A 23,617-nucleotide genomic window follows, 5' to 3' on the forward strand; every position below is an offset into this window, starting at 1 on the left:
ACAAACGTTCGTTAGATCGAATTGCTCCCCAATCGCTCCATATAATGACTGGTGTGTCACTCCTCGACTGTATCAATCATGGCGTGGGGTAGGAAGGCCGGTGTGGACGACTTGCTGCAGAAGCTGCTGCAGCCCAAGACGGCTAAGAGCCTCTACGTCATGAGCACGCGCTCCATCACCGACTCTGATGCCGTGCAGCTCGCGTCCGCGCTCCGCAGCAACGAATTACTCGAGGAATTGTACCTCTCGGGCCACGAATTGGGGCCGCAGGGGCTGCAGGCTTTTGCCGAGTGCCTGGCAATAAATTCCACCATGAAGCACTTGAGTCTCGGCTCGGAGAAGCTCGGGGACGAAGCGGTGAAGGTTTTAAGCGCCGGTTTGGCTCGGAACAAGCAGTCAGCACTGCAGAATTGGGACTTGGAGTTCAAGTCGCTCACTGTGGACGGCGCGGCGGCTCTCGCGGAGCTGCTCAAGACCAACACGTCGTTGACGACGTTGACGCTGTCTAGGAACCAGATCGGGGACGAAGGAGTGCAGAAATTGGCCGACGGGCTGGCTGGGAACGCCCTCGCGGCGTTGGAAGAGCTTCACGCGACGGACGTAGGCGTCACGGGAGCTGCTTTGGACCATTTGGCAGTGCTGGTGGCCAAGGACCAGTGCTCGTTGAAGACTCTGCAGTTGTCGTTCAATGCGCTGGAGAGCGCGACGAACAAGTTCTTTGAGGCACTGACGACCAACAAGTCGCTCAAGAAGCTGCAGCTTAAGGAGTGCAAGCTCACGGACGAGCACGTGGTTGCCCTATCGACTGCACTCAAGCAGAACAAGACGCTGGTGGAGGTGGATCTATCGGACAACGAGCTGACGCACGTTGCTTGTGCTGCTCTGGCTGAGGGTCTTCGTGAGAACAAAGCACTAAAGGTCTTGCGACTGGGTAACAACAAGTGCCTAGATGAAGGCGCGATGCTCCTCGCAGAGGCACTGGAAACTCACAACACGTCGTTGACGTACCTGGAGTTGAGCAACAATGGACTCACGAGTGCCGGCATGACGCCGTTGCTCAAGGCGCAGGCTGTGACGGAGCTGCACTTGTTCAACAACAAGCTTGGCGAGGGTCTGCGTGCGCTGCTGCCTGCGCTGCTGGCCAACTCGGTCATCGAGAACTTTGATATCGGAGCCAACCAACTGCACGAAGCTTTGAGCGTCTTGCTCTTTAATGCGCTGCACTCCCACGCGTCCCTCAAGACGCTCGAGATGGGAGGAAACAGTCTAGGCGACGAGGGACATAAGGCTCTCGACAAGCTGAGGGAAGCGAACCGCTCGCTGGATGTCGCTGTCGACAAGAACGCTCAAAACGAAGACGGCAGCTTTGATTTCCAGAACCAGCAGTAAGAGACTTTGCATTAGGGGTGCCTTGCTTTCGTTCAAGGCGCACTGTTTGATTAAATAGATGGACATGCAACGACAGTCGCTGTGTCCTTGATAACGGCAAAAGTTTCCTTGAGCACTGCTGCGTGATTCTGCCGGCAGTCTTAGTTCTCAATTTGCGGCGTATTGTTCACGCGCAAAGTCGCAAATCCAGCCTCAATGGACTCCACCGACAAAGCCTGCCGGAATTCCACGAGGTCTGCTTTCATTTCCTGCTGCCATTTCTGCACTTCGAGTTGAATCGCTTCCAGCTGTGTCAGTGCATTCACTTCGTCGTCTTCGGTAAGCTTGCGCACGTACTCGCTCCAAATAGCATAATCTTCTTCCAGCCTGAGCACCTTCTCGTGGGACTCAGTAATACTCGCCTCGAACATGTCAATTCGCGACTTCAGAGCCAGGTGGTATTCGTGAGAATCGTGCACCTTCTTCGCTGCTCGCATAATGCCAGCCATGCAGAACATCGCCGCTAAGAACACGATGACCGTGATGCCAACGGAGCCAGCCCAGCCGAGCTTAGCAGGAGGGGCTCTCCTTTCAGACACAGTGGACAACGGTTCTGGGGAAGGACTAGCTGCGTTCTCAGGAATCACTGAACTTGCGGCAGCCATACCATTGCCCGGTGTTGACATTTCCACCGTTTCAACGAAGCTGGGCACGGGCTGGCTATGCTTTGGTGACCCCTCTTTGACATCCTGATCTAGACGTAGCTTCGGAGTATCTTCAACTTCGTCGTTCCCGCTCACAGCTTTGGCAACCACATTCTTTTGAGCATTTGCAAAAGCGGGATTTAGTTTTGCACCCATCGACGTTGGAGGCGCGCGCGCCTGATAAGGCTCAGAATGCATATAACTCCCAGGCTCTGGTGATTGCGGTCTGTCGTAGTATCCATGAGGCGAGACGGGCTCATTCGCAGCAAACAGCTTCTCTGCAGCATCAAAGCGTCCGGCTTGACCATGATCAAGGAACAACTTGTGATCCTGGGAAATCTCTTTCCGATTTTCTGTGTACTCTTCCGGGGGCTGACTGCAAGCTTTGGCTGGATGCGGTTCGTTATCAAAGTCAAATGGCCCAGGCTTCAGCTCATCAAACTTCGGGCTAGCTTGCTCAACCATTTGTGGGCGACTGGAGGATCGATTTTGTAAACCACGGAAGAAGTTATGTTCTTCTAACTCTTCCGTAGTATCAGCATTTGCTGCCAAGTACAAATCTTGCTCAAAAATTTGCGAGCTAGTTAGCCCACCGTGGCTTTCACGTTGGCCAAGAAAGTTAATCTCCTCCGGTTGCTCATGTGGAGCATAAATTGGCGAAGCTTCACGTTCAAAACGGTCAGCGTGCATCAGCCTCTCAAAATATGAAGACTGTGCCCGTTTAGGCTCCTCCCATATTTGTTCATCGATCTTGTGCGATTCCCCAGCTGTGCTTGGAAAATCAAGGGGGAGTTGCTTGGAAGCAAATCTGTCTTTCACCGAGAGGTGATAGCTGTCTTCTTCTTTTCTCGTGATAGCGCGAAGGCGAGTCATTTCATCACGAACGTTCTGTAAACCTTCCACCGCATCCTTGGGAGGGCTGTTAGGTTTTGCCTCTGCAATGCTGTCTTTCTTTGAACTTTCATTTTCAGAATCGCTCGACATCGCGAGATGTTCCTCCGGTGGTTGTTTGGCCCGTTCGTACCAATCCACTTCCAGAACTTGAGGCCCATTCGTGGCAATTGGATGTTCATCTTCTACCCCCGCAGCATCATGCGTTTGATCATCGCTGAAGTGGTCACCGGTTTCATCGGCACAACCGAACTTATGTCGGGGCCCCTCATCAAGACGCCATTCGTCCAAAAAGCTGTGTTCGCCACTCTTTTCCAGCTGATCAATGTTGTCTTCAGGCACATTGTCGCTTTCACCACTTTGAGACCGGCTATCATCCAATTGGCGATGATTCCACTCGCTATCAGACTCGACCCGATCACTTCCATCTGTCAGATGACCCAAATCATCTACCTCGTCCGAGGTATAGCCAGCGTATCGGTTTCCACTCAGAGGAGGAGATGCCTCGGGGTCAAATGAGTTGCTGGGCACCATCGACTCGGGTGCTATTTCTGCTTGCCAAATTTGGGTCAAATTGTCGGCCGCTGGAAGCTCAGGGGATGACAGTTCAGGGGCATACGCTTGTGATGATAAATCCTCGCGCTCGTGACGAATAAACGTTCGTCGCCTGGGTCGAAGCGTTACATTGTCGGTGGATGGTGGTGGTGTCGGAGTTGCCATTGTACTCGGAATAGGCTTGCTGAAAAATTCATCGCTGGCACTTAACGGCTTCGACTCCATGTGATCTTCTTCGACGTTTGCCGTACTAGTGTCTGCGAATGGCCCGGTACTTCCGCTAAATGTTTTCAACTCAACTTTTTCTTCGTCCATGTTTGCCGCGCTGACAGGTGTAGATGGGCCATTACTTCCTCGCGCTTTCAATGAAAAGGTATCTGAGCGAGGGAGAAGAGATGGCCGTAGCTCTGAAGAACTGCTAGCTCTGGACGGTGAGTCCAAACGCTTCCTTCCGAGTAGACTGGGACTCCGATTTAAAGGACTCGGAATCTTCGATTCCTGGAGCTTCTTGATATTAGGATGCGGCAGTGACACCTCCCCAACGCCAGATGCACCTCCAGACCCCGCGGCGGTCAACCGGCTCGAAACCACAGCTGAAATGCTTGAAATCTCCCCAACTTTCGATTCCAACGGCGGTGTGGCCGCGGTCCCTGAATTACTTGTCGACTTCGAAAGGTATCCATGCATTTGTGAACCATCAAATGTCCCGGGGATGTCGTCCTGATTTCCATCGTCAAAGTTCGAAACAGTTGAGTCGACAAATAGCTGTCGCGGAACTGCAGTCTCGTCACCTCGAGTACTGGAAGGTGTCGCGACTGTGGTTTCGGTGTGCGTATACAGATCGTTGCTGCTGGTGTCTTGAGCCATGGTTTCTTTCTGGTCCCGCTGCGTAGGAGGAGGGGTCGCTGACACGTGAATCTCGATATTGTGCTCGCGCTTGTGTCGAGGCGACTTGCGAAAACTTGAGCGCTTATCCATAAAAGACGATCTTCTGCTGCGCGAGAGCACATCTGTCTTATTCGCCAGCTCCGGGAATTTCTTCAGAATTGCCATAGCCAATGGCGAGTCCGGATGCTCACTGACCAGCAAAGCCTTTGACTGTGTCGTTGGCATGTCCACCAATTCATCCACACGTTCACTCCTGTAGTTCACATCAAAGCAGTCGTCAGCCAAAGGTATTTAGCAACTAACTACAGCTAGTAATACAGTAAGTGACATCCTTACCACCGTGAAGAGAACGTCGTCAACACCTCACGAGCAGTTTTTCGGACATTGACATTCTGATCGTCCAGTCCTTGCCGAATCATCTCCAGCACGTCCGACTCCCACGCCATCACTTCGTCATCCGACCAGTAGACGAAAATAACCCTCAGCTGCTCCAGCAGCAGCACGTGAACTTTATCTTCAATTAACAAGTCAAAATAAAACCCGTCAGTACTATACAGAAAAAGTATCTTTCAGGATAAACGCCCACTCCACCTTGCGTCAACTGTGCGAAGATCTTCCTCATGAGCGACACGTCGTATCTCACCAGCTCCGACACTTTGCACAACAGCTTGGCCCCCGGCTGTCGGACCGCCGCCGACGAGTTCTTGGCCGTGTGGACGATCTGAGGTAGCAGGGCATTGGCCAGGTCCTGGAAGTCCCTCCCCGTGACTTTCACGATCCTCAGCAGGTGCTCGCACACGTCCTTCACCAGTCTAGACCGGATAGAAATAACCTGCATCCCAATATCTCTCTAGAAAATAATAAGTAATACAAGAAAACACAAATCTTAGTCAAAATATCATAAAATAACGGAGAAAGGGGCGTGAAACCGCGCACCGAGACGCCCACGAGCAGCCGAACCGCATCCTTGTAGCTATCAGCATGTCCGAGCGTCTCCACGGCCGTGGCCAGTTCCTCAATGGCCGCGGAAGCGTCCTTCCAGTCGAGATCTGGCTGTTGGAGCAGCTTCTGCGTCTCTTGAACCTAATGCGGAAATCGACGTATAAAACGATAGAAAGGTGACGTTAGACGGAGAGCAAGGGGTCGGTGCGCAGAGGAGAAGACACTGCACCTGTCGAGCGAGTCGCTCCATGCTTGCACGTGCGTCCTGGGGCCTCCTGGTAGCCGCCGTGTCTCGCTCTCCGCCTGTCCTTCGGAGCGTTCCGCTCTGGTGTCCGTGCGCGCGCAGTTTGAAAACGGATGTTGTGCGAAGATGGTTGTGTTACATTCGGACAACATGACCTATGAAACAGCATGAACCCTTTGGCTCGGAATATGGCTACAGACAACTTCAACGTGGTCAAGTTAGTGTATTGGTCGCCTTCATAGTGTACGTGAACTGTTGGTTCAATGCAATGGGCGAGAGGTCTATCCGTTAGTGTGCGTTCATCTGGCGCGCCACGAGGCCCTTGTAGATGCCGTTGGGCAGCTGCATGAGCTGGTCGTGCGTGCCCTGCTCCACGATGGCACCGTCATGGGTCACGGCGATGAGGTTCGCGTTGCGGATGGTGGACAGGCGATGTGCCACGATGATAGTAGTGCGTTGCTTGAGCGCCAGCAACCGATCTAGAGATGCCTGCACCACTCGCTCGCTTTCGTTGTCCAGCGCGCTGGTCGCCTCGTCTAGCAGCAGCACGGCCGGGTCGCGCAAGATGGCGCGGGCAATGGCGATACGCTGCTTCTGACCGCCTGAAACCTGCGCACCGCGGTCGCCAACGTCCGTATCAAATCCGTTCGGGAAGTTGCTGATGAAGTCGAACGCGTTCGCCTTCTTAGCAGCCTCAATGATCTCCTCACGAGTCGACCCGGGCTTTCCGAGCTCGATGTTCTCCGCGATGGTGCCAGCGAACAGCACGGGCTCCTGACTCACGAGAGATACATGCTCACGCAGCCACTTCAGGTTCAGCTCCTTGAGGTTGTTCCCGTCCAGCGTCACCACGCCGGCAGAAGGGTCGTAGAATCGCTCCATCAGCGAGATCGCCGTGCTTTTGCCACTACCACTGGCACCGACAAGCGCAACAGTCTGGCCGCGTGCTATCTTCAAGTTGTACTTCTTGTAGATCTTGGCATCTGGTCGAGCCGGGTACGAGAACTGCAGGTTGCAGAACTCGATATCGCCGTCCACGTGATCCAGTGAGCGGCCCGTGCCAGAGGTAGCGTCGATCAACGGCTTCCGATCGATAACCTTGAACACACGCTGGGCTGAGCGTCTGGCCTTCGCTCCATCCGAGGCGCCTTGTGCAGCCATACCCATAGCAAACGTGCTGAGCATGATCACCATGAGCACCATGAAAAACTCCTCGAATGTGATGATTCCGCGTGAGATCCAACGTCCGCTGACGAAGAAGAGGAACGCCAAGACCAAGAACATCGCTCCCTGCGATACACCAAATGCCATGCCTCCGACAATGCCGATTTTGATGTCGGCTTCCTTTGAGACGCTTAGGTAGCCCACGTACAACGAGTTCAGAGCCACCTCCATGCTGAACGAGGCCACCGTTCGAATGGACCCAATTGCCTCCGACAGCAACGACCCTGCTGCTGTATCCGCGTCATTGTTCTTCTTGTTGCCCGACGTGCCGGCCATTTGCTGGGCTTGGACATATGAAGACAGCACAAGCACTGGGAAGGCTGCCAGCAAAATGAGCGTCATTTGCCAACTGTAGAAGAACGCGATTGCGAAAGCGATCGTGAGCGTGGTGATGTTCACCAACCCTCTGTTCAGTGTTTCCGAGGTCATGGCCTGCAGCACCGCCGAGTCCGTGGCCAACCGAGACACTAACGCACCGGACGAGTTCTCATCCAAGTCGAACCAACCGATCTCCTGGTGCAGCATCGCATTGAACGTGGACAAACGCACTCGAGTAACGAGCTTCTGCGAGACAACTGCGAAGCCATAGTGTTGCATCGTCATGGATAGAGCGAACGTGATTCCCAGACCAACGAAGCCTAGAGACCACCAACGCGCGTGATCGAGCATCTCACTCTTCGTGTAGTCGAGCCGGAAAAAGAGCACCGTGACCTTCACTAGAATAACACCCCACACCGGAAACACGGCCGCATTTATCATAGCGCCGAGGGAACCAGCGACCAAAAACTTCCATTCAGGAAGCGACATCTTCCAGACTCGAGCCATTGAGAATGGAGGAAGGTTGGCATCACCCAATTCAAGATCATCGATCGGAGCAGCACCTTCCTTCTCAGACACGCTGTGTCGGCTAATCGACCGTCGAGTGGACCGACCAGAGCGAACGTTGTGGTCATCAGGGGACTCAAGGTCTTCGACCGTCATTACATCACTAGTGCCTTCTTCTTTCTCCTCGATCGCAACGCGGTTCTGGGCTTCAACCAGGAGACGGTAGTGACCATTTTCCAATTTCATCAATTCGTCGTGCGAGCCAATTTCCACGATGGCACCACCGCTGTGCACAGCGATGCGATTCGCGTTACGGATGGTCGACAGTCGGTGGGCAATGATGACCGTAGTTCGGTGTGAGTTGGCGAGAAGTTGGTCCAGTGAAGCTTGCACGATGCGCTCGCTCTCGGTGTCAAGAGCACTCGTCGCTTCGTCAAGTAGCAGAATAGCCGGGTTCTTGATGATCGCACGGGCGATGGCAATCCGCTGCTTCTGCCCGCCAGAAAGCTGCGCACCACGCTCGCCCACCTCCGTTTGAAAGCCTTGGGGGAATTCCTTGATGAAGTTGTACGCATTGGCCATTTTGGAAGCTTCGATTACTTGATCGTCCGTTGCCGAGGGGCAACCATAGCGAATGTTCTCCATAATAGACGTAGCAAAAAGCGAAGGCTCTTGGCCAACCAGTCCGACCTGGGAACGAAGCCACTTCACGTTCAGTGTCCGCACATCCACACCGTCGATGCTTACCGATCCGTTAAGCGGGTCGTAAAAGCGCTCGAGAAGCGACACCATCGTACTTTTACCGCTGCCACTGGGGCCAACAAGCGCCACCGTCTCACCAGGCTCGATTGTCAACGAGTAATTGCTGCAAACGTGAATCTCGGGGCGTGAAGGGTAGGCGAAGGAGACGTTCTCGATCTGAATACGACCCATGACCTTGTCCAACTTCTTGCCGTCTTCACTCAGCGGGTCAATCAGTGACGGACGCTTGATGGTCTGGAACACGGGGAACGCTGCAGCACGAGCCGAAGTGATCGCCTCGGCACTGGGAGCAGCCTGGCCGAGCGCCATAGCTCCCATGATAACAGCAAAGAAGACCGTGAGCACTCGCCCGCCATCGTAGCATCCGTAGTGATCGCATGTGTTGCCGTCCAGATTGTCGTTAGCCACCATGAGCGCGCCAAAGTACATCCCACCTGCGTATGTGCAGAATACCGTCCCAAACATAAGCCCCGTACCCCACCCGACGGCGAGCCCTTTCTTGATGCCAGCCTGTGTCGACAGACCCAGCGCTGACTCATACTTGGCTACGAAGTGGTCGATCGAGTTGAACATGTGCACCGTGCGGACGTTGCTCAGAGCCTCCTGCGCCACGGCACCAGCTTTGCCGTACGACTCCAACCCCGCCTGAGTAGCTGTGGACAAGACCTTCATGGCCAAGAAGGCCGTGAACGCGATGAACGGGGTGAAGGCCAGCAAGATCAACGCTAGTTCCCAGCCTTTGATCAGGCCGATGGTGAGACCGGAGACAGCCATGGAGAAGAAATTGAGACCGTCGCCGACTTTGCGACCCATGCCTTCCTGGATTGTCACCGTCGCTTCTGCGACTCGCGAACCCAACTGCATCGGTTCGTTCACGTCGAACCAGCCGATCTCCTTCGTCATGATTGCACTGACGTACTCGCTCCGAATACGTTTAGCCTGACGCGACGCTGTGATGGTCCAGCACGCAACTTGGAAGCTACCAGCGATGAAGACGGCGATGCCGACGAAGACGAAGTTGAGGGCGACGCTTTTGATGCCGGTCTCAATGTCGGCGCCCGGGTCCGCCGGGTTGAAAGTGTTGAGGACGTCGCCGAAGAGCACGATCTGAATTGGCTGCGAGATTCCTGCAGCCAAGGCTCCGATTGTGCCGAGAAACATCAGGAGTTTGTCGGTCCGATCAGCGTACGAAAAGAGCTCGCCCATGGACACCAATTGGCCTTCGGGCGCAGCTTTGTCCTTGGACGGCGACTCGTCCGGGTTCTCGACGCGGTTGAAAGCGGCATCCAGTCGATTGGTCGTGTCTGCGCTCTTCGGGGTCTCCGACGCCACGTACGCGGCCGCCATTTCTCAAGGTTGGCTCAGAGGTGAGACCGTGGACTGGGGAAACGGGACTGGGACCTCTCGACGCGTCCGAGGTGAATTGCAAAGTGATGCAGCTGTCGCGTCGTGAGCGCTCAAAACTGACGTGTATTTTTGGCAGCGCCGCAACCGGCATGCGGCTGATGCTGACAGCTGAAGTAATCCGACATCTTACCGCACGATCGTCCAACGGACGCCAGAATATAGGGCAAACTTGGTTTATATTGAGACGCTGGGGCGTAATCAACGGCAACACCACACCGACCGGGCTTTTATTGCTTCAGGCCAGCGTCAGTTAGTTCGATCGGTTGCGGCGCAGCGTAATCGTTGCCGCTCGAACAGCTGACCATCATTCATCTTGGTGGTAAGATCGCAGCTTACCACGGCAGCGAAGGATAGCGCAACTTGTCATGTGGTGGGTGGGTTGATTTGCAGGACGTGCACAGACGACGATGACCGCGGCCAGCCCAGTGCATGCACTCCACGGCTGCGTTTGGCCATCGAGGAAAGGCACGCACGTTTCGCTAAGCGACACGAACGAGGTTTTCACCAGCGTGCCGCATAGCGCCTTCCTCGAGGCTTCCCCGCGGACCCGGACAGTAACGGATTGGCCTCAGTCAGAGAAAAAAGGTGTCGTTGTGTGGTGCGTTTCCAACTTCTGGCCGAGCCATGCCCAAAGACCTTTATTTTTACCTGGTGCAGGCAGCGCTCATGCCAAGGACGGCTATGTGAGCATTAGACATACATCGGCAAATAGCAGGTTATAAAAGAGCAACACAACCTGCGCTGAGATCTCCGCCTCTTTCATCTATGGGTAGAAATCACCGGAAGGGTACGATACACTCTGTTTGGATCCACCACCGCCTTTAAGATACCATCAAGAGCTGCACCGACAGCGCCACCGTCAACAACCCCCTCAACAGCTTCGGCCAGCTTCGCCTCCGGCAACCGATGCTGGCTTAGCTGTGGAGATTTTTATGGTAGAAGCCGAGACAGGCCTAATGCTTTGACACTGTGTCCGTTTAGTACGAAACGAGATATTCTGGGCAATTGTTCGCATCAGCGACCATGCGGCCACGCAGCACTGTGTCATTAATTGGGAAGCATGAAATCGAAAATGGAGGTTGGAGGGGGGGGGGGGGGGGGGGGGGGGGGCTCTACACTTAACGTGAAAACTTCGCCAACAGCAAACAATCATACAGCGAGCGAGTTCGCCTTGACAGCTAGCTCAGTGCTATTCAATTACCGTTCGACAGCCCTGTGCACAATTCATTTTGCTCGAGCTCCTAAGAACCAGTCAGCTGACACCAGTGCACTAGTTCACATTTCCGGCTCCTGCTCGGCACCAGCACCAGCACGCAACACCGTGACCAGGTGCTTCGCGGCAAACTCGCACGCGTGAGTGATAGCCTTTTCCGCAGCAGGACTCACCGCAGTAGGGAACATCACAGGGTCGTGCACCATGTTCTTCAGAATATCAAACTCCATGTTCCTTACGCCTTCAGCCTCCGCCTTCGCCTTGAAACGAAGACCTTGCTCATAGAATCGCTCCAGATCGCCCCACTGCAGGAAAATGGGAGGCAGGTTACACAGGCTGTGGTTGATCGGGGACACCAAATGACGTTCCTTCGGGTCCGTCACGCTGCGCAGGTACGTTGCCAGGCAATTGTCGGCGAAGTTGGCTGCCAAGATGCAATACGGTGTCTTCTCGTCGTTGTCCGTCTCGCTGAAGTCCACCACGGGTGAGTAACACAGCGCCGCCGCGGGCTGCAGCTCCGGATTCTCCTTGCGCAGACGCATGCAGTTCGCGATAGACATCTCACCGCCAGCGCTGTCGCCACTGAATATGACGTGGTTCGGGGCAACGTTCTCGTGGTCAAGCACGTACTTGTACATGTCGAAGCAATCGTTCAAGGCCGTTGGGTACAAGAACTCTGGCGCCTTCCGATAGTTGGCAAGCAGCACATCCACCGACACATCGCATTCGTACTTCTCTTTGAGAATCTGCTTCAGCTTGGTGTGCTCCAGATTGGCCAACTCTACGTCCTGCAGTGGGTCCGCAATGCAGAACCCCCCTCCGTGAAAGTGGATTACCACGACTCGATGCTGCTTCATCTCGGGGTCTCGCATCCACATGTGCTCCATCCCGTTGGCCACCAACTTCTCTGGGACGGTGTTGTGCTGGCGGCAGCTCGACTTGAGGATCATCCTGCCGTGCATGGCGAAGGGCTCCCGCATCAAGTGGGTGTTCTCGTTCACGATGGTTTCGCCATAGACCACGGACATGTACCGCATCATCAAAATGGTGAGTTCGTAGGCGAGTGTCCATTCCGAGAAGATTGGCTTAAATCCTCTTGCAGCGTAAGCGAAGCACAGGGAGACCAGCTTGAGCTGCAACTTGACAGCGATGTACGGGACTGCCACGAACGATGTGGTAAGCGACCTCGCAACGAAGCAGAACCCAGTGAACAACACAAGGTACGCAATGACGAGTGATACAGTCAGGATTGGGATGGTGAGGTTCAACACGTTAAAGTGCACCAACAGGACGCCGATAATTGCCGTGTGCAAACCTAATTCCACTACGGCATCACCCATGGTTGTCGTAGTCAGACTCAGGTTGCTACTGAAGAAGGAAAAAATATAAATGAGCAAAACGAAAGCAGGGGCCGTCCCAACGAGCCTTACTGCATGCACTTCGTTATTACTGTACCGGGCCCGGAATCGACCATTTCAATGAGTCGGCGCTATATTGCTATGTTGTTGACGCGGAGTCTCGTGCCGCATCAACATGGCGCTGGTTTCAATATTTACGGTTTAATGGTACTCAGGTCACGTAAATGGTTCCTTGTCTCAACGTGGTTCTGTAGCACATAGCATGCGGAGCTTGCAGAACAGGAGGACCCTTGCATAGTGCAACTGATCCCGTTTGATCAGCGTGCAGTATTCAATTTTAATTCTGCATTGTTCTGTCTTATAATACGGGAACGGTAAGATAGATGTCCCATGTACACGTAGTATAAAGCTCGTGGGCCTTCCTCAAGAACCCCTCTCTTCCTCAGATTTATGATATCCTCTGTTGTCCCCATACTCCAGCATCACTATTTAAGATAGCGAAACTCTCCAGTCTGTCCAGGATCAAATCTTCAAGACTGCCTTGCGAAATTGGCAGTCGAGTGTGTTTACTACTGCACTGTGGATACGTGCTACCAGGTATTGTTCAGCTAACATGCAAGGTAAATCCTAAATATTCACCGTACTGGCCTTCCTGCCCAGTAAGGGCGGCATTCGAGGCCAAGGTTTGTGTAAGACCTACATGTAGTATATAATACTTCGCAGTACAGCGTGCGTTGTTTACTACAAGCACTGCAGCTACAGTAGAAGTTGAATCTTTCCATCGCAGTCCGTCTCCGGCTTGCAGACAACCACGTAGTCCGCGTCCCCCGCGAGCGACACCATCTCCGACGCACCCGCCTCCAGGCTGATCTTAGAGAACTTTTTCAGCTGCTTCACCTCGCAGAGGAAGTAGGCATAGTCCGTCAATTCATTCATGTTGAGGCTGAGACTAACTTTGATCTTACAGTCGACACCATGCAATCGCTTTCAGCAGCGCCGGCAAATGCTTTCACGCTCACCCCACCGCTTTGATACTCTGTTATCACCTTACTCCTTCTTGCCGTAGAACAGGCCCCACTTCTGGTCTCCCTCGCCGCAACGAACAATCTTCGCCTCCCAGCCGTCCACGATGTACTTGAAATCCGACTCGCTCGTCTCCGACACGAATTCATCCTTGTGTGCCAACGTACGACCCAGTTCCTCCTTCAACACCTCCACGAAGTGCTGCGTGCGGTCCTCCGCCACGACAGACGTGAAACCCACGGACTCCAACACCTTGCCGTACTGCGACGGAGACAGCAGGTGGTAACCGCGGCCTGCCACGTACGCCTTGAAGCGGTCGGTGGGATCCTGCTCGCCCTGGCAGTAGTCGGAGATCAAGACGCGACCGCCAGGCTTGAGCCAGCGGAAGAACTTGGCGAACAGCGCCTGCTTGTCCTCGATGTGCAGGATCGTGTCGCGAGAGTAGACGACGTCGAAGGAGGCGTCCGGGAATTCCTTCTCAGTGGCATCGCAGATCTCGAACTCGACATCTGCGCTCGCGTCTTGCATCGACGTCTCGAGCGCGCGGTGCACCATGTTGGTGGAGAGGTCGATGCCGACGACGGAGACGCCGAACTGTCGAGCCATGTAGAAATCGCCGCCACCGATGCCGCAGCCCACGTCGAGCACGCGCTCACCGGGCTTGAGGTTGAGTTTCTCGACAAACTCGGTCGTGGTGGTCTGTCCTCCGGTGCTCACGTATCCCTGCCCAAAGATCTTCTCGTAGCGTGTGATACTCTGGCTGGAGTACTGCTGTTCGTCGAGGAACTTCTGGAAGGTGGCGACAGAGTGGTCGTTGTTGTCAGCCGAGGTGTGCTTGATGGTCTTGGTGTAGCTGAAGAAGACTTGTCCGTTGTTCTTCTTGACCTTGCGGTAGACGGCGATGCTGCCAGAAGACTCTAGGTTGAAGTACCCGAGGTCTCCGGTGTCCTCGTTCGAGACGACGGAGCCGAAAGCTCCGACATAGAAAGCAGGGTGGCGATAATACGTCGGGTTTGAGTTGCGTTTAACATCTCCAGATTGCCTGAAGCACGACTCACGGAAGAAGAGTTTGCCGCCGGGGCGCAGCCACTTGATGGCCTTTTTGGCAAACTCCTTTACTTCGTCATCCCCCAGGTACATGAAGATCCAGTTGGAGAAGATGACGTCAAAGGAGTTGGGCTCGGCCTCGAGGTTCACCACGTCCTTGCAGAGGAACTTTATGTGCTCGAGATGGCCGTTGGTGGCGACGTTGGCCTTGTGGAAGTCCTCGATGAACTCTACCGCCGTGACACTCTTGGCTCTTTTGCCGATGATGGACGTGAAGCGGCCGATACCAGCAGCCAGCTCCAGGACGTCCTTGCCCTCCATAGTGGGGGCACGCTGCATGATCTCGGGCATCTCCATCTCGTGAAGGATCTTGGCGTTCGAGTCCAGCATCATGGTCTCGATGCACGTGTTGGAGCTGTGCTCCTTCCAGTAGGACTTCATCTGCTGGCGAGTGGTGTCGATCGTCATCTTGAATTGGCTTGAGGGTGCTTGATCGCCGCGTGGCAAGTTGCGAAGTGATCTGCTCTATCGACTAGATAGAAAAAGAGGTTTGGTCTCACGAGGGACCGGAAATACACAACCACCACGTTTGACTGGGCTGAACTATGGAGATTGACCCCCCAGCGGTAATTTCATAAAAATGGCCAGCCGCTCTACGCTTTTTGCTCAATGAGTACAATACGCGGCAAGCGGTTAGCTCAGCGCTGGACCCGCCTCCGCAAATACCGCTTGTCCTGTTTTGCGGCTCCCGGTGCATGTTTGCAATGGCTACGCTCGCTACGGAACCACTGCGTCGCCCCGCCTCCTGGGTGTTATCGGAGGAGTTATTTGGGCACAATTCGAGATTACTGTACCAGCTCGACCTCAAATTGTGGGGAATCCTGCTCGCTCATCACCCTGGCGTTTGCGTGTTTGAGGGTTGCCACTTGGGGGATTAATTCGCATTCATTTTGTCGGCCTCTTACAAAAATATAGATATAAGTAATCATTACCGTGAGAAACCGAATACTGGACCCACCTCGATGTGGCAACTGCGTGTTCGATGTACCGTCCATCACCCTTGAATTTCGTCCGGCAACTTCAGCGCATTGTTGAGGCTTGCTGCGGAATTACAAGATTCGATTGCAGAGGCGAGCCATCGCACCGGCAATTACCGCCGTGGATCACTTTGCGTGTGGCTGTCGTTGGACTGGCCTCGGAATGGAAAACCGAGTCTTCTGCGTCACCTTCGAGCTTGGCGGCGGAAATCCCTTTCTTCACGCAGAGTGCCTTCATTTACATGCGTTGGCCGCGCTGGATTGGCTCGCAGCACTTCTGCGTACGAGAAGAGGCCCGCAGCAGTGCAAGTGACGTCATGTAGCTCTGGTCGTCGTGTCAAGCTTTGCAACTCGACCACGATGCCGTCAATACCGGAGTATCGTCTAAAGAAGACCGCACACAGTAAGATTGACGATGATACGGTACGACCCAGCTGAAGCCTTACGGAGTTGGTCAACTTTGAATAAAAGAGTAGTTTCGATTGAAAGGCTTCGTGCTGGGCGAAACTATCTACGATCCTAGCAGGATCAAAGCCTGAAACTATGCCTTCTTGCCGTAGAACAGGCCCCACTTCTGGTCTCCCTCGCCGCAACGAACAATCTTCGCCTCCCAGCCGTCCACGATGTACTTGAAATCCGACTCGCTCGTCTCCGACACGAATTCATCCTTGTGTGCCAACGTACGACCCAGTTCCTCCTTCAACACCTCCACGAAGTGCTGCGTGCGGTCCTCCGCCACGACAGACGTGAAACCCACGGACTCCAACACCTTGCCGTACTGCGACGGAGACAGCAGGTGGTAACCGCGGCCTGCCACGTACGCCTTGAAGCGGTCGGTGGGATCCTGCTCGCCCTGGCAGTAGTCGGAGATCAAGACGCGACCGCCAGGCTTGAGCCAGCGGAAGAACTTGGCGAACAGCGCCTGCTTGTCCTCGATGTGCAGGATCGTGTCGCGAGAGTAGACGACGTCGAAGGAGGCGTCCGGGAATTCCTTCTCAGTGGCATCGCAGATCTCGAACTCGACATCTGCGCTCGCGTCTTGCATCGACGTCTCAAGCGCGCGGTGCACCATGTTGGTGGAGAGGTCGATGCCGACGACGGAGACACCGAACTGTCGAGCCATGTAGAAATCGCCGCCACCGATGCCGCAGCCCACGTCGAGCACGCGCTCACCGGGCTTGAGGTTGAGTTTCTCGACAAACTCGGTCGTGGTGGTCTGTCCTCCGGTGCTCACGTATCCCTGTCCAAAGATCTTCTCGTAGCGTGTGATACTCTGGCTGGAGTACTGCTGTTCGTCGAGGAACTTCTGGAAGGTGGCGACAGAGTGGTCGTTGTTGTCAGCCGAGGTGTGCTTGATGGTCTTGGTGTAGCTGAAGAAGACTTGTCCGTTGTTCTTCTTGACCTTGCGGTAGACGGCGATGCTGCCAGAAGACTCTAGGTTGAAGTACCCGAGGTCTCCGGTGTCCTCGTTCGAGACGACGGAGCCGAAAGCTCCAATGTAGAAGCCTGGATGGCGGTAATGTGTGGGGTTGGAGCTTCTCTTCAAGTCCCCTGACTGGCGGAAGCACGACTCACGGAAGAAGAGTTTGCCGCCGGGGCGCAGCCACTTGATGGCCTTCTTGGCAAACTCCTTCACCTCCTCATCTCCCATGTACATGAAGATCCAGTTGGAGAAGATGACGTCAAAGGAGTTGGGCTCGGCCTCGAGGTTCACCACGTCCTTACAAAGGAAGGTAATGTTCCCCAGATGGCTGTTGTTGTCGGCGTTAACTTTGATGAAGTCCTCGATGAACTCCACTGCTGTCACAGACTTGGCTCTCTTGGCGATTACAGATGTGTATCTCCCGATACCGGCAGCCAGCTCCAGCACATCCTTGTTTTCCATGTACGGAGCCTTGCCCAGAATCTCAGGCAGCTCCAGCTTGGTCAGCGCCTTGGCGTGCGAGTCCAGCATCATGGTCTCCACTGTGGCGGCCGAGCTGCAAAGGTACAGGACGTCAACAACGGTAATACAGGTTAAACGGTGAGTTAGTTACCTGTGGCCTTCCCAGTACGCCTTCATCTGCTCACGCGCGACTTCGACAGTCATGTTTGTGGTGCTGCAACCGGTTTGAGCTTCTTGGACTCTCGCGAGAGGATTGGAAATGGGGCTGCATGCATGCCGGTTGAACCTGCGAGTGCGTGCTCGCACCTGGAACACGTCTGATAACGGAGACTGTGGATTGGGTAGGTCTCACCAATCACATTGACAAACATCGCCACAGCAGCTTCAACACAGAAAACGCCCTTGCAAGGCAAAAGATATGGGATTGCATGATTGCTTGTGTTGACGCAGGCACGCTTGCTGTGATCCTGTCTCATTTTTTTCGTCCACAGAGAGTTTTCGTCTACAAACAGTAGACCAACACTCTGCCTATCATACTGAAATCAAGCCACCGTGCCCATCCCCAATGCTACGTCAGCACGGCCAACGCCCCAAGAACGTAAAGATCATGGGACAGAGTTTGCCTTGCGTGATCGTCTCCTCAAGCGAGGTAGATATACATGTAGGTCTATGTGATGCTGCACATATATTGACGGATAGGCAATGTACTTCCAGTGCCGCAAGAACGAGCTCGTCAATGGATCGTGACGGCTGCGCTTCACGCCAAAATTTGGGGCCAGCAGCGCCTGTGAGAGCACGAATGAGTGTTCGCGCTCATCAGAAATGAGCTCAGTCATCATTGCTACAGCAAAATTCATCTTCTCGTCGATTCGCGGCTTGGGCTCTCTTCTAGACCGATAATGCATCGTGATCACTTTACCAACACGAGTATTGAGCAACGGCATGTCGGAGACCAGGTGTGGGAACACGGAGTAGATTGTGTGGAAAGCAATACGAAGGATATGCCTTGCTATCATTTGAACTACATGTAGACACAAGATGTTGCTGTTGTAACATTGCCAGTGGCAATTGGTGCGCACCACGCCCTTCTGCAGCATCCTCCAAGTGCATCGATCTCTTTTTCACGAAGGGGGATAACAACAATCCATCCATTACCTTGCAAAGTTAGCACCAATTGTATCATCATAGACTTGCACTGTTTTTTTTAAAATACAAATCCACGTGCAAATCTTTTAATATGGGACCATTCTCTATGTACCGATATCTTTTGTCTGGTGTGCTGGTGTGAAGTTGCGCGCTCAATGGAGAAGACGGCGTGTTACACTTGGCACCCGAAAGTCCCCATGAGGCCAGTCCAGCGTTTTGTTTTTTATTAACGTTGTCCAAATTCGGATCTCCTATTGGCCAGAAAAGCACCCACATTTCTTCCACTTTTCTTTTTTATTCCAGCCCCCGCCGCCATGCGAAGAAGACTCCACCGGTTACAAGACGAGCACACACAAAACACGCAAGGGGCGGCACGGCACGACCAAGCCACGATGAGGGTTGGGTCCGTATCGCTCGGTGCTCAATGAGCGCCCCGTCGCCTTCAACTTGTGCGTCCCAAGGACCAACTCCTTGGCGTCCACAAGTTCTGCAATCTTGTGACTGATCTTAGCATAACGCTTGACGCCTTCGTAGTTCCCCACAGTCTTGCACACCTTCAGGGCGCTTTGATTGTCCATGAACAACTTCGATCCACAGACAGCGAACTCTTCACGGATTCTCCGGTTCCAGTTCTTACGCTTTCTTCTGCCACATACTCCACCGGCAATGGCACAAACGGAATCTTTTCTCCTCCGCTTTTCCCCATCAACAGCGCCGAAATGTACTTCCTGCTTACTGTGATGTCCTCGCAAAACTTCACGTCACGAGCCTCGACAATCTTTCCAGTTCGCAAATGAAGCAAACGATATCCAGTTGTCGAGCGGGCGAACCCCAGTAGTAAAGCTGGTTCCGCCTTGGGACATAATTTGTCCTTCCGCTTTGCAACGTACACAAAGCCCACAGAACCACAAACATGTAGCGGGGCTACACATTCGGTTCACCTCCTACCTTAGTGCAACATGCACTAAGGCATACATTCAGGTGACCACCACAGGGTGGTCCACATTCATAGCAAGAGGCATATGACTGGTAGAAAGTAACACCTTTCTACCAATGAGAGTCATTCAATAGATAGGGGTTCTGCCAGCCATCCAATGGCAGAACCTCTCATTAGAAATATCAGTTTTAGGAGGAAACCCCATTTACAATCAATACAGTTCTCATTTACCACCAAAGCTTCCGTTTGGTTCATTTATCTAGGTTTAAGTATACTTGTGGATACAAGTATACTGAACTTAAGTAAACTACTCCTACGCTTCCTCCTACACGTGCGCACACGTGTAAGCTTAAGTAGTGGGTCTAAGCAGACCCATTACACCTGGTAGCACTTTGTAGTCCGTCCAACCACCGACTAACACGTTCGTATGGAATACGAACGCGGGGCTGAGAACCTGCCCTCGGACAGTAACATGTCCGTGGGTAGCCCAAACACGTCTGCAACGCATGTTGCGCGTGCAGACTGCCCCCACCTGTCGGAACCAGAGTGGGAGGCCCTCCAACGACTGTCAACAGTCATTGGGGAAGCGGCGGTAGCAACGATGTTGCGAACGCTATCACCGACGGAGCAACACGGTGTTGCTCTGGGTTTCATCGTGAAGGAACAGCGTGAAACCGCTGCTCGAACTTCGGTGTCGCCATCGGCCACACCGCGCGTGGAGTCATTAAAACTCCACGTAAGCAGCTACGTTGGAAGAGAGGGCGAACCTCTCCTCCGTTGGCTTGTCGAGGTCGACACTGCCATTACGGCTCGACGTATCGTCGACCCGTTGTCGAAGGTTGCGTTCGCCATGTCATGTCTTGGCGGACGAGCGAGGTGTTGGGCGTACGGACGCCGACTCACAGATCCTACGTGCTTTAGCACGTACGAGGATTTCAAGGAGGAGCTCAAACAAGCGTTTGAGCCCCCGCAGAACGAGTTCCGATCGAGGGCGGAGTTCCTCGATCTGCAACAGGGCAAGCATGACGTGCATGCTTACGCCCAAAGAGCACGGTACTTGGTCTCGAACATCGTGACCAACCCGATTGACGAGGCGACAAAGGTCGTCACATTCATGAAGGGCCTTAGAGATGGGCCTGTGAAGACCTATCTCTTCCGAGAGTATCCAAATACTCTCGAGGCTGCAATTGCGCTTGCAATGCAAGAAGAGTTTAGCCTGCGGCAGGCTAAACTGCACGTGAACGCCCCACGGCAAATGCCACGACCGGTGGCAAGGCCGTCGGGAGGTCCCGAACCAATGGACCTCTCGAGTGCGACCGCTGCTGGTTCCCAGCAGCGTCGTGGATCAACGAATGTGCGTTGTTTCCGTTGCGGAAACATCGGTCACTATGCCCGCGAGTGCACAGCACCTGTGCACGCGACGAGGAGCCGTCGTGGCGATACTGGGTATCGTCACGGACAATAAAAAAACTAAAGGGACCAGCAGGCGCGGGGCGCCCTGCTGGTGATGCGATCGAGCGTGTCGACATCGGACACGCTGCAATGAAGATCGCTGCCCCCAGTGAGAGTCAATCTCACTGCAAGAAGCAAGATGACAAGCCGAACCTTGTCATCCTGAAGGTAAGCTCGAAGAGAGAGAAGTCTCTTCGTGCTCTAGTGGACTGTGGTGCGTCGAACAACTTTGTTCGACTGCAGAGCCTTCCAAGGCTTGACTTCGAGGAGGTGGAAACACCTCGAAGTCTATTGGAAGTGAGGCTAGCAACGGGTGTCGTTGTTAGAACCGAGAAGCGTATCGTACGCGTACGCTTCTCTTATCAAGAGAAGGAGTTCGTCGACGAGCTTATCGTCCTCGAACTGGACGATAAGTTCGATATGGTGTTGGGCATGCCGTGGCTTGCACGGCATGATCCGGTGATCGACTGGACGAAGCGCACGATCGTGCGCTTCGGGAGCAGCAGCAGCGCGACAGAGAGCGATGGCCCTGTCGGCGCAGCACATGCACCGCGTGGTGCATGCGGCCCTCCACTAGAGACAGCGCGGAATGCGGCTGTCTCCGGTCACCCCAAGCGAACGCCAACGACTGCGAGAGTCGTTGGGAGAAGATGTGAACCGAATCAGCAGGGCCTGGTTCAATCCGATTCGAGAGGGTCTCGAAGCGTCCGGGGCGACGCGGTAGTGTCGACAGGCAATGTCGACACACAATTGGTCGAAAGACACTCCGCCGTTAGGCGTAGAGGTAAAGAAGACGCGTCGGCTCTGGGAGCGGACGCTGCAAGCAGTGCGGACGGTTGCAAACGTCCCGCACCGGAAATGCTTGCGAGCTCGCGTGCAGCCGGGCTGCACGACGAAGCGGTGCGCGATCAAGCCGGGCTTGAACGCGTGCGCCCGCGGGTAGAACCCGCCGGCGAATACAAGGAACAACTGTCCACGGCCGGGCCTGGACAAGAAGAAACTCGCGGAGCCGGGCTCCGCACGAGAAGTGAACGGCGCAAGCGAGAAAAGCTGCGCAAGTCTCGGTCAGGGACCGAGACGCTACAAGCAGTGTCTGCCGGGCAGACACAGGAGTTGGAGACGACCGTCGAGACATTGAATGTCTTGACGCGTACGAGTATTGGTCTCCAATACAAGAAGATGAGGCTGAATAATCCTCCGACGTTAGCGTCGGAGTTGATGTCGCTCCCAGTCACAAGCTGGAAGCGTTTCGCTCGCGAACTGCACGATGGACGCATCGAGCAGATCTGCATCCTCTCGGACGTCGAGAGGATGACGTGTGAAGCAGAAGAGCTGAATCAGCTCATCTCTGAGGGCGCGGACGCCCTCAGCGCGAAGTCGAAGAAGGAACGCTTCGACGAGCAAGGCTGGGACTCGCTCAAGGCGAGCCCCTTTTACAAGGTCTTGCGTGAGTACAAGGATGTACTCCCGGACGACATTCCTGCGGAGTTACCGCAGGATAAGGGTGTTCAGCACGAGATTGATCTCGTGCCGGGAACGAAGTACTGCGTCACGCGACAGTGGCCACTGCCGCGTGAGCAAGTCAAGGCAATCGACGACTTCTTTGAAAGTCGTCGCAATGCAGGACAAGTGCGGGAATCGAAGTCCCCGCACAGCGCGCCTACGTTCTGTGTGAAGAAACCACAGGGCGGGTGGCGCATCGTTCATGCGTACAACAAGCTGAACGATGCGACGGTACCGGCACAGACGCCGATACCTCGAAAAGATGTGATCATCGATTCGATGACCTCGAGTACTATCTTCAGTACTCTGGATCTGAGAGACGGGTTCTATCAGATCCTCATGCGTGAGAGTGATATCCCTCTCACGGCGGTAAGCACTCCGAGCGGCATGCTCTGGGAGTGGCTCGTGATGCCACAGGGGCTGAAGAACGCCCCAGCGACGTTCAACAGGTGCGTCACGCACTTGTTGCGCTCGGTGCGCGACTTCGCACCGAGCTATTTCGACGACGTGTTCATTCACAGCCGGGCTGTGAATGGGAAATCGGATGTGGAGATGCATACAGAGCATCTCCGCAAGTTGCTTGAGCTCATGCGAAAGCACAAGCTCTACGCGAACCTGAAGAAGTGTATCTTCGGGGCGACCGAGATACCCGTACTTGGGTGTCTCATGGGGAAGAACGGCGTACGCCCTGACCGAGGAAAGGTCAGAGTGATCAATGAATGGCCTACGCCTTCAAACGTAAAGGAACTGCGGCAGTTCCTTGGACTCGCCACGTACTTGTGCAAGTACGTGAGCAACTACGCGGGCAAGATTCGCCCGCTGTCGCAGCTCTTAAAGAAAGAGGCTGCATAGGAATGGACTGCTGATTGTCAGCAGGCCTTCGAAGCAGTCACGCAGGGCTTGACTGAGGCGCCGATCTTGGCGGTGGCCGACCAAGATCGCCCATTCCACGTGGTGTGCGATGCATCCGATTTCGCGATCGGATGCGCACTGATGCAACTCGATCACGAAGGTCGTGATCGTGTGGTTTACTACCAATCGCGTCAGCTGAAGCCAGCTGAGCGCAATTACCCGGTACATGACAAGGAACTCCTTGCCATGAAGTATGCACTCGCAAAGTTTCGAGTGTATCTACTTGGGAGTAGACCATTCGTGGTCTACACCGACCACGCATCGTTGCGTACGGCGATCAAGTCGCCGCACATA

At 54.3% G+C, this 23,617-nt stretch overlaps 6 protein-coding genes across 6 annotated transcripts; 2 read left to right on the forward strand and 4 right to left on the reverse strand.

Moving 5' to 3' along the window:
* Nucleotides 1-78: 78 nt before the first annotated feature.
* KRP23_5378 (NLR family CARD domain-containing protein 3) lies at nt 79-1,389 on the forward strand (the record flags this gene model as incomplete). Its single annotated transcript, XM_067890436.1, has 1 exon — nt 79-1,389. One exon carries the CDS (start codon nt 79-81, stop codon nt 1,387-1,389), a length of 1,311 nt encoding a protein of 436 aa, XP_067746984.1.
* A 140-nt stretch (nt 1,390-1,529) lies between these two features.
* Nucleotides 1,530-9,750, reverse strand: KRP23_5379 (ABC transporter B family member 2; the record flags this gene model as incomplete). The annotated part of the gene is made up of 7 exons (XM_067890437.1): nt 1,530-4,659; nt 4,743-4,920; nt 4,998-5,256; nt 5,343-5,489; nt 5,578-5,623; nt 6,593-7,623; nt 8,578-9,750. The coding sequence occupies 7 exons, from the start codon at nt 9,748-9,750 to the stop codon at nt 1,530-1,532; spliced, it is 5,964 nt and encodes a 1,987-aa protein (XP_067746985.1).
* Nucleotides 9,751-11,085: 1,335 nt separating this feature from the next.
* On the reverse strand, nt 11,086-12,363 carry KRP23_5380 (Esterase; the record flags this gene model as incomplete). Its single annotated transcript, XM_067890438.1, has 1 exon — nt 11,086-12,363. The coding sequence occupies one exon, from the start codon at nt 12,361-12,363 to the stop codon at nt 11,086-11,088; it is 1,278 nt and encodes a 425-aa protein (XP_067746986.1).
* Nucleotides 12,364-13,428: 1,065 nt separating this feature from the next.
* Nucleotides 13,429-14,919, reverse strand: KRP23_5381 (Phosphoethanolamine N-methyltransferase; the record flags this gene model as incomplete). Its single annotated transcript, XM_067890439.1, has 1 exon — nt 13,429-14,919. The coding sequence occupies one exon, from the start codon at nt 14,917-14,919 to the stop codon at nt 13,429-13,431; it is 1,491 nt and encodes a 496-aa protein (XP_067746987.1).
* Nucleotides 14,920-16,029: 1,110 nt separating this feature from the next.
* KRP23_5382 (Phosphoethanolamine N-methyltransferase) lies at nt 16,030-17,577 on the reverse strand (the record flags this gene model as incomplete). The annotated part of the gene is made up of 2 exons (XM_067890440.1): nt 16,030-17,467; nt 17,525-17,577. 2 exons carry the CDS (start codon nt 17,575-17,577, stop codon nt 16,030-16,032), a joined length of 1,491 nt encoding a protein of 496 aa, XP_067746988.1.
* A 2,306-nt stretch (nt 17,578-19,883) lies between these two features.
* On the forward strand, nt 19,884-23,263 carry KRP23_5383 (Retrovirus-related Pol polyprotein from transposon 297; the record flags this gene model as incomplete). Its single annotated transcript, XM_067890441.1, has 3 exons — nt 19,884-20,810; nt 20,933-21,076; nt 21,152-23,263. 3 exons carry the CDS (start codon nt 19,884-19,886, stop codon nt 23,261-23,263), a joined length of 3,183 nt encoding a protein of 1,060 aa, XP_067746989.1.
* Nucleotides 23,264-23,617: the final 354 nt, after the last annotated feature.

Source organism: Phytophthora ramorum (genome assembly GCF_020800215.1).
Source record: "Phytophthora ramorum isolate Pr-102 chromosome Unknown Phyram_PR-102_s0004, whole genome shotgun sequence".
In the NCBI taxonomy this organism is placed as follows: domain Eukaryota; phylum Oomycota; class Peronosporomycetes; order Peronosporales; family Peronosporaceae; genus Phytophthora; species Phytophthora ramorum.